At 45.4% G+C, this 11,414-nt stretch overlaps 1 protein-coding gene across 1 annotated transcript in view; it reads left to right on the top strand.

Moving 5' to 3' along the window:
* Positions 1-11,414, top strand: part of LOC137426016 (protein kinase C delta type-like) — a 70,829-nt gene that overhangs the window by 28,423 nt on the left and 30,992 nt on the right. The window contains exons 8-12 of the mRNA XM_078775353.1: positions 102-231; positions 5,220-5,329; positions 5,610-5,697; positions 9,371-9,588; positions 9,703-9,876. Coding sequence (XP_078631479.1) covers positions 102-231; positions 5,220-5,329; positions 5,610-5,697; positions 9,371-9,588; positions 9,703-9,876 — 720 coding nt within the window. The remainder of the gene's footprint in view (positions 1-101; positions 232-5,219; positions 5,330-5,609; positions 5,698-9,370; positions 9,589-9,702; positions 9,877-11,414) is intronic.

Here is an 11,414-nt window from a genome sequence, read left to right as displayed (position 1 = left end):
AAAACAAATCATAAATTATTTCATTTCTGCCCCACCAACTTACCCGAACCCTCGCCCTAAAACTAACCTCACTCTAACCCTTACGGCTTACCCTAACCTAGCTGCACAAGGAACGTTTTAAGATCGACATGCCTCATCGGTTCCGCGCTCATAACTACATGAGCCCAACGTTTTGTGACCACTGTGGAACGCTGCTCTGGGGCCTGGTACGACAAGGCCTCGAATGTGAAGGTAGGCCTCCAAGCTGTTGTATGCTAATGGACCCAGTAAAGATGTGAAAAATGTTGCCCGTCAGACTTTCGAGACGGGTTCAAACTTCATGTACAAAGGTACGATTACCTTGGTTATACAGCACTAGCAGAAGTACCCGGCATTGCCGAACGGGGGAGGGGAGGGGGAGGGGAGGGGAGGGGGAGGGGGAAGGGGAGGGGAGGGGGAAGGGGAGGGGAGGGGAATGGGGGCAGAGCGAGCCCCTTGGTAAAGCGAGCGATTTTTTTTTTCATAGCGTCATAGCGTCATAGCGTTTCATAGTGTCATAGCGATTTTTTTTTCCATAGCGTCATAGCGTTCATAGCGTCATATCGTTCATAGCGTTCATAGCGTCATAGCGTCATAGCGTCATAGCGTTCATAGCGTTTCATAGCGTCATAGTGATTTTTTTTTTCATAGCGTTCATAGCGTCATAGCGTTCATAGCGTCATAGCGTCATAGTGTTTCATAGCGTCATAGCGTCATATCGGTCATAGCGTTCATAGCGTTTCATAGCGTCATAACGTCATAGCGTTCATAGCGTCATAGCGATTTTTTTTTTCATAGCGTCATAGCGTCATAGCGTCATCACGTGATCGCTCTGAGCGAATCAGCACCCACCTGCTCTGATTCTGTTGATTCCGTGCGCTGAAATGCGCTGAGGTAAATATGAATAAAAAATATGGATCGTCAAATATTTTGAGTTCGGCCATGTTCGTCCCAGGCTCAATGGCCATGTCTATGCCAAATATTAAGCACGTAAGCCTCTCCGTTTAGGAGTCTATCGGTAACATTACACACACACACACACACACACACACACACACACACACACACACACACACACACACACACACACACACACACAAACGGTGTTTTATATATATAGATTATCTGAAGTTTCCTTCACATCACTCTTCTCTCCCTCCCACAGATCTCCCGATGTCCCTGTTCTCTACTGTTGTACGTGTGTGCTTCCCTCTCTCTCCCCGTATTGTCTCCCGCTCCCTTTATTGTATGTTTTGTGTGCCGGTTTTTTTTTTTTTTGTGATTGATGTTAGCTCTTTCACGAACCTCGATCTTGTATACAAAAAAAAATAAAAAATTCTCCCTTTACCCAGTTTGGAATTTTTGACTTTCGATTGTATGAAATTGTTCGATGGACACTCTTTCCTTATCCTTTCCAACATGAAAGTTGGAAAGTTGGACATACCTATGTAACTCGGACCTATGATTACAGAAAAAACTGGAATAGTACTAAGTAGAGAGCATACCTTCGCCAGGCTGACCAGTTAACGTTTTGTATCCCACTGATAGGCCGGATCTGGGTTCGGACTTGAACCAAAATCTAATCACCTTCTTCTTGTCACCTACCCAACTCATCCACCAAGTTTTGTCATAATACGCCCGCAACTTTTTGAAATATGGTGCTATATATCGTTTTTGGCCCTATCTCTCAATGGTGAAGAATAATTTAAAGAATTTTCTGATCCGGATCCGGATCTTCACCAAAATAGAACCAATTCGTCATTTGGAAACACCCAACGTGTCTACCAAGTGTCGTCCGAATTTGTCCATAACTTTTTGAGATACCGTGGTATATATTGTTTTTGGCCCGATCTCCTGATGGTGAAGAATCATTTAAAGAATTATAGTAACCGGATCTTCACCAAGCTCTGATCAATCCGTCCTTGGCACACACCCTATGTGTCCACCAAGTTTCGTCCGAATCTGTCCATAAGTTTTTGAGATGTCCTGCTCACAGACAAACTGACAGACAGACAGAGAAACGGGTGAAAACACAACTTCTTTCCACCTACGGTGGCCGTGGTAATCACAAAACCCCCCGTAAATGTCGGCAAACAAAAATATGCATCATGGCTCGGTGGCTAACACACAAAAAACCATTCACATTGGATACAAGCATGAAACCCTTTCCCACACCTCCTCCCCCCAAGCCCTCTCCCTCCCGCAGATCTCCCGATGTCCCTGCTCTCAAATGTTGTACTTGTGTGTTTCCCCCTCTCTCCCCATCTTGTCTCCCGCTCCATTTATTTCGTTTTATGTGTCCGTTTGTTTTTTGTCATTCATGTTAGCTCTTACACGAGCCTCGATGTTGTATCCAAAAAAACCCCAAAAAAACCTGGCAGTTATGTTCTTATATTGATACTCTTTAAATCCAGTCGATTAGCCTATTCGAAATTCAACATGGCGGCCATTTTTTTTTCAAAATGGCCGCCAAAATTGCTAAAATGTGGCATAAACTTTTTAATATTGAATTTAGGACGTACAAGTATCAATACAAAATCACAGAACTACACATCATCTATAAGAGGTCGTTAAATTTTTCAATTGACCGAATTATGAATGAATGAGCGTTTTGAGGCCATTTTTCCCCGCTAGAGCGGGCGTTAGCCATGCGGGCCCCATGACAATCATGGTTCCCTGTTTGAGGCAATGTTTTTATGGCCGGATGCCCTTCCTGACGCCAACCCTTGGTCGCCTCTTACGATGCGCAGGGATACGGTGTACCTATTCTAAACCGGGGTACACACCGGGATGTAAAAATTACCTAATTACCTAATTATTACCTAATTACCTAAAAATAACCTAATTATGTAAAATGAAAATTTTCACTTTATACCAAATTTCATGCTTGTATCACAAAGTGAATAAATGATTCACACTAATAATTATTATTAATAATATTAATAATAATTAATAATAATAATAAATTCCTAATTAAATAATAATTAAAATAATTAGTTAATAAAAATTAATAATAATAGCCGGCGAAGCCGGTGTTGTGAATGAACGCGTACGTATTATGTTGAAAAGCCAGATTTTGCTGGATCCCTTGAGAATTTCGAAGCTTTGACGCACCAAATCGCTCAATGCTTTCGAAGCTCGGCCCTCTGCTCACCTTCACTCTTTCATTCCTCTTTTCTCCCGCCTCTGGAACAAACTCCCACACTCACTTCAATCACACTCCTCCCTCCAGGTCTTTAAAACAGCTGTTCACCACCATCTCTTATCTTCCCCCATCCAAAACCTTGATCTTTTCTACCCCCGCTGATTCACCCCAGATCTACTTTTTTGAAATACCAACTTCTTTCCTGGAAGTCCTTACAATGTCCATGTGTTTTATACTTCTCCCACCCCCCCCCCCCCTTCCCATGCCTCCCCCCCAAAGCCCTCTCCCTCCCACAGTTCTCTCGATGTCTCCATGTCTCTCGGTCCCTGCTCTCAAATGTTGTGTTTGTGTCCTTCCCCCTCTCTCCCCATCTTGTCTATCGCTCCCGATGTTATTTGTTTTATGTGTCTGTTTGTCTTTCTGTGTGATTAATGTTCGCTCTTTCACGAGCCTCGATCTTGTATACAAAAAAAAATAAAAAATGGAGGCCGCCATCTTGCGGATGCGGAAGTATGCATAACAAATTGAAAAAGTTCAATAGGAGTTTGTTTCACCCGTCTTTTTTTGATTCACAATCTTATGCACCTCTAATTTGTAATTAAAATACTTTAAGACCAACCTCGGCCCGCACGGGCCTGGTTATCTTCAACGAAAATCGTCACCAAACACCGGAACCAATGAGATTCGAGCATTTGAAAAAATATTTCAAAAACCAAATCACTCGATGGAGGCCGCCATCTTCCGGATGCGGAAGTATGCGTAAAAAAATTGCGAAAAAGTTCAATAGGAGTTTGTTTCACCCGTCTTTGTTTGATTCACAATCTTATGCACCTCTAATTTGTAATTAAAATACATTAAGACCAACCTCGTTCCCCGGGCCCGCACGGGCCCTGGTTATCTTCAACGAAAATCGTCACCAATTACCGGAACCAATGAGATTCGAGCATTTGAAAACATATTTCAAAAAAGCTTTTTACCACATTTCGGACGCTGAAAATGGCGTCAAATATTCTAAAATTGACGAAGAATTATTTTTTAGAAATCTCGCGGCCGGAGGGGATAGTTTTTCACGGCCGGAAATATCCGAAGTTGAGACGGAATTCACCGAATTAATCAAGAAGGAAATTTTATAAATTTTAATCTCATCCAGAATGCAAATGGTGTCATTTTGAACTCGGTACGGTACCTACTACACCTACCTACTACCAACTACCTAACCTACTGATGCCATAGTGATGGGTAAAATAGTGGCAAGAGGCTTTGGCTTCGCCGGCTCATTGCGGCTTTGCAGTCGGGTACTAGTAATTATTAAATGGGTATTAACCACCTCGCTATCAACAAAGATCAGCAGGTGGAGCCTCCCTCCTTCAGCTGGAAGACGGGCAGAGCTTCGACTGTGCCGGTGCGACGTCACAGTCACATCCTCAGCCGGGAGGTGGGTGGAGCTTAGACTGTGCCGGTGCCACGTCACATCCTCAGCCGGGAGGTGGGCGGAGTTTAGACTGTGCCGGTGCGACGTCACATCCTCAGCCGGGAGGTGGGCGGAGCTTAGACTGTGCCGGTGCGACGTCCTATCCTCAGCCGGGAGGTGGGCGGAGCTTAGACTGTGCCGGTGCAACGTCACATCCTCAGCCGGGAGGTGGGCGGAGCTTAGACTGTGCCGGTGCTACGTCACAACAGCCAGAAGATGGGCGGAGCTTGGACCATGCATAAATTAAAAGCTCCTACTGTTCACTCATTTTTCATTCAAGTTTACTTATCTGCTTGCAGAATGCAGGAATAATGCACTAGTATCACAATAAGATCAATAATGTAGTTAATAATGGGCATGTCCATGGAGGGAATTTGTGTTGACCTGTTCCCATCTGAGCATGTACCTCTTGATGCTGGGATCCCACCTTCAGATCCCATTTACAGTACCGGTACTGTATTGATTTGTCTATTATCTACTAATGTCCTTGTTATGAATGCCTTAGATTACTGAATGAAAAAAATGATGAAAGTGAGGGAAATATTTGTACAATAGTAATGACAATGCAATTTGTCCCACGTGCAGCGTGTGGCATGAATGTTCACCGTCGCTGCCAGCAGAAGGTTGCCAATCTATGTGGAGTTAACCAAAAGCTCATGGCTGAAGCCTTGGCACAGATTGAGACTTTCCAACAGGTGAGGGAAGACCTGGGCCCAGTTGCTAGAAGCTATCCAATGGATACATTGAATTTGCCGGATCTGTGATTTCTCCACAGGACAGACTTACCTGGGCTTCTAGCAACCGGACCCAGGTCCAGATATGCACACCTGTTTGTCTCTTCCATTTCAAGCCTCTCCCGAACCTCTTCTCATCCTTTTCCCTTCCCTCTTTCCTTGTTTCTCCACAATTCTATCTCAAATTGTTCTCCTCTCTTATTTACCTGGCCATTGCATCTCCACCAACCTGTCGTTACAGCGCGGCCAGAAGGATAAACCTCTGGAAGAGTCAGAGGACCCATCATCGCGACCCGAGAAGTCTGTCCCGGAGAAGGAAGCCTTCATTGGTACCGCCAAATTCACATCTGCAGGACGCAACCGCCCCATTCTTCCCTTTCTCCAAGCTATTCTGAAATCTTTGACACACCTTCAACAGCTCTCCCTACCTCTTCCTCCTCTTCCACATCTTACCCTACCGCCCCCCCCCCCTGTTCTGTATCCGATGCACCCCCTTCCTCTTCCTTAACAGTATGGACCTCAAACATCCGGGGCCTTTGCTCAAACTTGACTGATCTCTCCATACAGGTTGCTTCTGACAAACCAGACGTGATCTGCTTAACAGAAACTTTCCTCCTTCATGATGTCTCTGATTCCTTGGTATCACTCCCAGGTTACTCCCTCCACCGGTATGATAGACCTGATCCTCGTCCTGGAGGTGGGGTTGCTATCTTTATAAAAAACTCTCTTCCTCACTTGCCCTGCACTGCCCTCTCTCCAACTCACCCCCAGGAATACCTTTGGCTACGGCTTCCCCTTCGCTCCCACCTTTTGTTCACATGTGTGTTGTACCGTCCACCAAACAGTGATGACTCCATCTACATCTCGCTGTCTGATAATATGGACCAACTTCTATCTACCCATCCCAACTCTCTCTTCCTCATATGTGGTGATTTCAACTGTCACCATGCCAGTTGGCTGGGTGTGGGTACCGCTCTCACCAGCCATGGCTCTTCAGCAAAGGACTTCTGTGACTCACTGGGACTGACACAATCTGTCAATTTCCCGACCCAGATCTCAGTCAACGGAGCATCTTCTTTTCTGGACTTGGTTATGACTAACTTCCCTGAAAATGTCTGCTGCTCTTCTTCTGCTCCAATCGGCTCTTCTGATCATGTGCTTGTTAAAGTGGACATCTCTCTAACCATTCTCAGAGAGCCTCCTCAGCGTCGCCGAGTCTGGCATTTCACTCAGGCCAACTGGCACGGTCTTCAAGCAGCCATCAATCATCTGGACTGGTCTCCCATCTCTACCGCCTCTGACATCAACTCATCCTGGGAATTCTTCCAAAGTAAATTACTCTCTCTCATGCACAGATTTATCCCATCTCGTCTTCAGTTGTCATACCCTTCCTCCCGTCCATGGTACACGGAATCTTCTGGTGAGGCTATTGTCCAGAAACAACTTGCTTTCGTCTCCTGGAAAGCAAATCCAATGGAAGGAAATCTCATTTCCTTTCACAAAGCCCGAAACAAGTGTGTGTCCACCCTCAGGAGAGCCAGGAAACAATATCTCTCCATTCTCAGGACCGAACTCTCTTATCTGTCTCCCTCTTCCAAATCCTGGTGGCGTATGGTCAAATCTGTTTCTGGTGTTTGTTCCCCCTCCATCCCCTTCCTCACCTCAAACGGCCACACGGCTGACTCCGCACGTGAAAAAGCTGAATGCCTGAACTCTGTGTTTGTCTCTAAATCTTGTGTCCCAAACCCATCCCTCTCTGTACCCACCATACCCAATGGTACCCAGCTGCTCCTGGACTCTGTGTCCTTTCCTCCTGACAAGGTGGAAAAGTTTCTGTCAACCCTCGACTCTGATTCTGCAGCTGGACATGACGGCATCAGCCCACGGGTCCTAAAATCCTGTTCTTCCGCTCTTTCACTCCCTCTCTCTGTTCTCTTCACCCTCTCTTTTGCTCAAGGTCATCTTCCATCTGCTTGTAAATCTGCCAACATCACCGCTTTGCACAAAAAAGGTGCAAAAACAGATCCCAGCAACTACAGACCAATCAGCCTTCTCCCAATTATCAGCAAAGTCATGGAATACATCATTGCTTCAGATATGAAATCTTTCCTCTTCTCCAATGGCTTGATCTCTGATCATCAATTTGGTTTCAGACCTGGACACTCTACTCTGGACATGCTGCTTCTGCTTTCTCAACAATGGATGGAGGTCCTCAATGCCAAACAGGAAATTAGAGCAGTCTCCCTTGACATATCACATGCCTTCGATATGGTCTGGCACCCCGCTCTGCTCACCAAACTCTCCTCTTTTGGTATCCATGGAAATCTCCACGCATGGCTGGCGGACTTCCTCTCGAGTCGTAGTCAACGTGTGGCCCTGAATGGGTTTCTCTCATCTCCTCTTCCTGTTCAGGCTGGAGTTCCCCAAGGCAGTGTTCTGGGCCCTGTGCTTTTTCTGGTCTTCATCAATGATCTCTCTGACTCTCTTGAAAATCCTCTCTATCTCTTTGCTGATGACTACTCTCTGTCGCTCCATTCTTCATCCCTCAGATCGGCAGTCTGCAGCATCCTCACTCTCTGCAGACCTGGACAAAATCACAGACTGGGCAAACAAGTGGAACATGTCTTTCAATCCTGGCAAATCTCACACTCTTACGATGTCTCTCCGAAAAGACCGACTGGACAACCCTCCCATCCACTTTCTGAACAATCCTCTCCAAGAAGTTCTGTCACTCAAGCTTTTGGGTCTCACTATCTGCCATGATCTTTCCTGGGAAAACCACATTTCAAATCTGGCCTCCAAAGCCAGTCGCCGACTGGGCATCCTCCGTCGTGCGAAGTCCTTCCTTGGCACACCTGAGCTCCTCACCACATACAAGGCTTTCATCCGCAGCTCAATGGAATACTGCTCTCCCCTCTGGGCTGGTGCTCCTGCCTCACACCTAGCTCGTCTTCACGCTGTTGAAACCAAAGCATTCAGAATCATTGGAATCTCCCGCGATGAAGCTAACTCCAAGGGCCTCTCACTCACTCACCGCAGGCAGGTTGGTGATCTTTCCGTCTTCTACCGACTCCTCTTTGGCCTTGCCCCCCCCCAGCTCTCTCTGGGCTCTGTCCCGCAAATATTCCTTCACGTCGCACAAGATCTGCCTGTAACCCTCTTATGGTTAAACTGCCAAAATCAAGACTCTCTGCTCACCTTCACTCCTTCATTCCTCTTTTCTCCCGCCTCTGGAACAAACTCCCTCAATCTCTTCAATCCCACTCCACCCTCCAGGTCTTTAAAACAGCTGTTCACCACCATCTCTTATTTTCCCCCATCCAAAACCTTGATCTTTTCTACCCCCGCTAATTTCACCCCAATTCCACTTTTTTGAAATACCAACTTCTGTCCTGGAAGTCCTTGGTGTCCTTGTGTTTTATACCTCTCCCTCCACCCCCCCCCCTTCCCATGCCTCCTCCCCCCAAGCCCTCTCCCTCCCACACATCTCCCTGCTCTCAAATGTTGTGTTTGTGTGCTTCCCCTTCTCTCCCCATCTTGTCTTCCGCTCCCTCCTTTTTATATATTTTGTTTGTCTGGTTGATTTGTTTGTGAAGTAAATGTTAGCTATTTCACGAGCCTCGATTCAGTGTTCAAAAAAAAAAAAAACCCCCTCAAACCTTATCTGATTGTCATCGTCATGACACAATGTCAAGTTCTGAGTTTAACTCAAGCACAAACTATCAGCATTTCCATGATATAAATGAAACATTATATTGTGTTGATGTTACAAGTAATTGATATCAATCGATATAAAGAATGATGACTTGTAACGTTGTCCATTTCAATATGATGGGAAGTCTGTCGATCAAAGTCAAACCCAAAACAAAATGATTCTCTTTTTTAGAGCAATGACCAAAATCAGAAAGGGAACAGTCTGAGGGTTTGTTCAAAAAATCGTGATTTAGAAACAAAAACATTTCTGACAAATAGACGGAATCATTTTGTGAAAATCTTTTCCAGGAAAAGCTTATTGTGCGGAGGAGAAAAAGGTGCCCTGCTCACCACGGGATGTGCTCAAGCCTCCACCGCTATCCTTAGGACCGTCCATGCTGACTCTGCCGTCACCCAATCCGGACGTCCCCTTTCCCTTGGAACGTGAACCAATGAGAAGCGTCAGTGGGCTCTCCGTGTCCAACTTTGTGTTCCACAAGGTCTTGGGAAAAGGAAGCTTTGGGAAGGTTGGTCTCTCTGGAAGCAATATTTAGGACGCAGTGGATTATGAGATCACCACTTCATAAACCTGGAGATGGTACCAGTTGCGCCAATCGTTATTATTGCCACCACCCCTGCAGGTATTCTTGGCTGAAATGAAAGGCCGAGGGCTCTTGGTCGCCATCAAAGCCCTCAAAAAGGACGTGGTGCTCATGGCTGATGATCTGGAATGCACCCTGGTGGAGAAACGGGTGTTGGCCCTTGCCTGGGAGCACCCCTTCCTCACCCATCTCTTTGGTACATTCCAAACCAAGGTGATTATGACAAACACAATTATTAAAATAACTGCACCTTTTTGTTATCATTACAATCATTATTATTATTATTAAAATAACATTATTTTACTGGAGGCAACTTTACCTGTGCACCTGCCAATCCTAAAGCAACACTCGGGAATCCCATTGGAATCGAACGTCATTGTCGATTGTATTGTTCAGTCAGATCAAACCACTTCAGTTCGGGGGTGTTCGGTGTGGTCTTTGTCTGTGTTGTGAGAATCATCATGGGTTGTTTAAAAAATAAATAGTCGTTGGAGGAAATGTTAGTGAAGCCAAAAGAACCCCTGGTATCAGATCTTCCAGAGTGACCAGGTGATACCAGTTTGAGGTGAGCAGAACAGTGGATGAGAACGTAAATGTGTTCATGATTTCAATCACGCAAGCACGCCAAGCAAAAAGCGGTTTTTTTTTTTTGTATTTATTTATTTTGTATACTGAATCGAGGCTCGTGAAAGAGCTAACATTTATTTCACAAACAAATCAACCAGACAAACAAAACATACAAAAAGAGGGAGCGGAAGACAAGATGGGGAGAGGAGGGGAAGCACACAAACACAACACCTGAAAGCAGGGAGAAGCGTGGGAGGGAGAGGGCCTGGGGGGAGGAGGCATGGGAAGGGGGTGGGGGAGAGGTATAAAACACAAGGAGACCAAGGACTTCCAGGACAGAAGTTGGTATTTCAAAAAAGTGTAGGATTTGGGGTGAAATTAGCGGGGGTAGAAAAGATCAAGGTTTTGGATGGGGGAAGATAAGAGATGGTTGTGAACAGCTGTTTTAAAGACCTGGAGGGTGGAGTGGGATTGAAGAGAGTGAGGGAGTTTGTTCCAGAGACGGGAGAAAAGGGGAATGAAAGAGTGAAGGTGAGCAGAGAGCCTAGATTTTGGCAGTTTAACCATAAGAGGGTTGCAGGCAGATCTTGTGCGACCTGTAGGAATATTTGGGGGACAGAGCCCAGAGAGAGCTGGGGGGGGGGGGGGGGCAAGGTCAGAGAGGAGTCGGTAGAAGACGGAAAGACCACCGACCTGCCTGCGGTGAGTGAGTGAAAGGCCCTTGGAGTTAGCGTCATCGCGGGAGATTCCAATGATTCTGAAAAACAATTGTTTTTCACAATGTTTCGCAATTCACAATTGTTTTTCACAATGTTTCACAATGTTTCGGTGTTACACAAGTTGTTCATGTTCGTCCGTTTTTGATCGAGGAAGAACATCATAAAGGACACAAATTATTTTTTTATCATTCCAAACAGGAAACCTATTGTTTTTAAGGATGTCCTAAAGGACACAAACAACAAGGATGAAAAACGAATGTACCGTGTTGGATAGGGTGGTGTAAAAGATGCTGCATCAACGGCGGTAAATTCCAGAATTAATTTATTTATACGACTTTTACAATTGTTATTTAAATATTTCAATTGAGTGTTATTGTTTGAACATTGTATAACACAAATCACCTTCTTATCACTTCCTAAATCCCTCCATTTAGCAGTTCTTGGACAGGTTAGATAGGGTGGTGT

The sequence above is a fragment of the Myxine glutinosa genome, chromosome 4 (assembly GCF_964187855.1).
Source record: "Myxine glutinosa chromosome 4, kmMyxGlut1.1, whole genome shotgun sequence".
NCBI classification, from domain to species: domain Eukaryota; kingdom Metazoa; phylum Chordata; class Myxini; order Myxiniformes; family Myxinidae; genus Myxine; species Myxine glutinosa.
The sequence above is the reverse complement of the archived record's forward strand: the minus strand, read 5'-3'. Positions and strand labels throughout refer to the sequence as shown.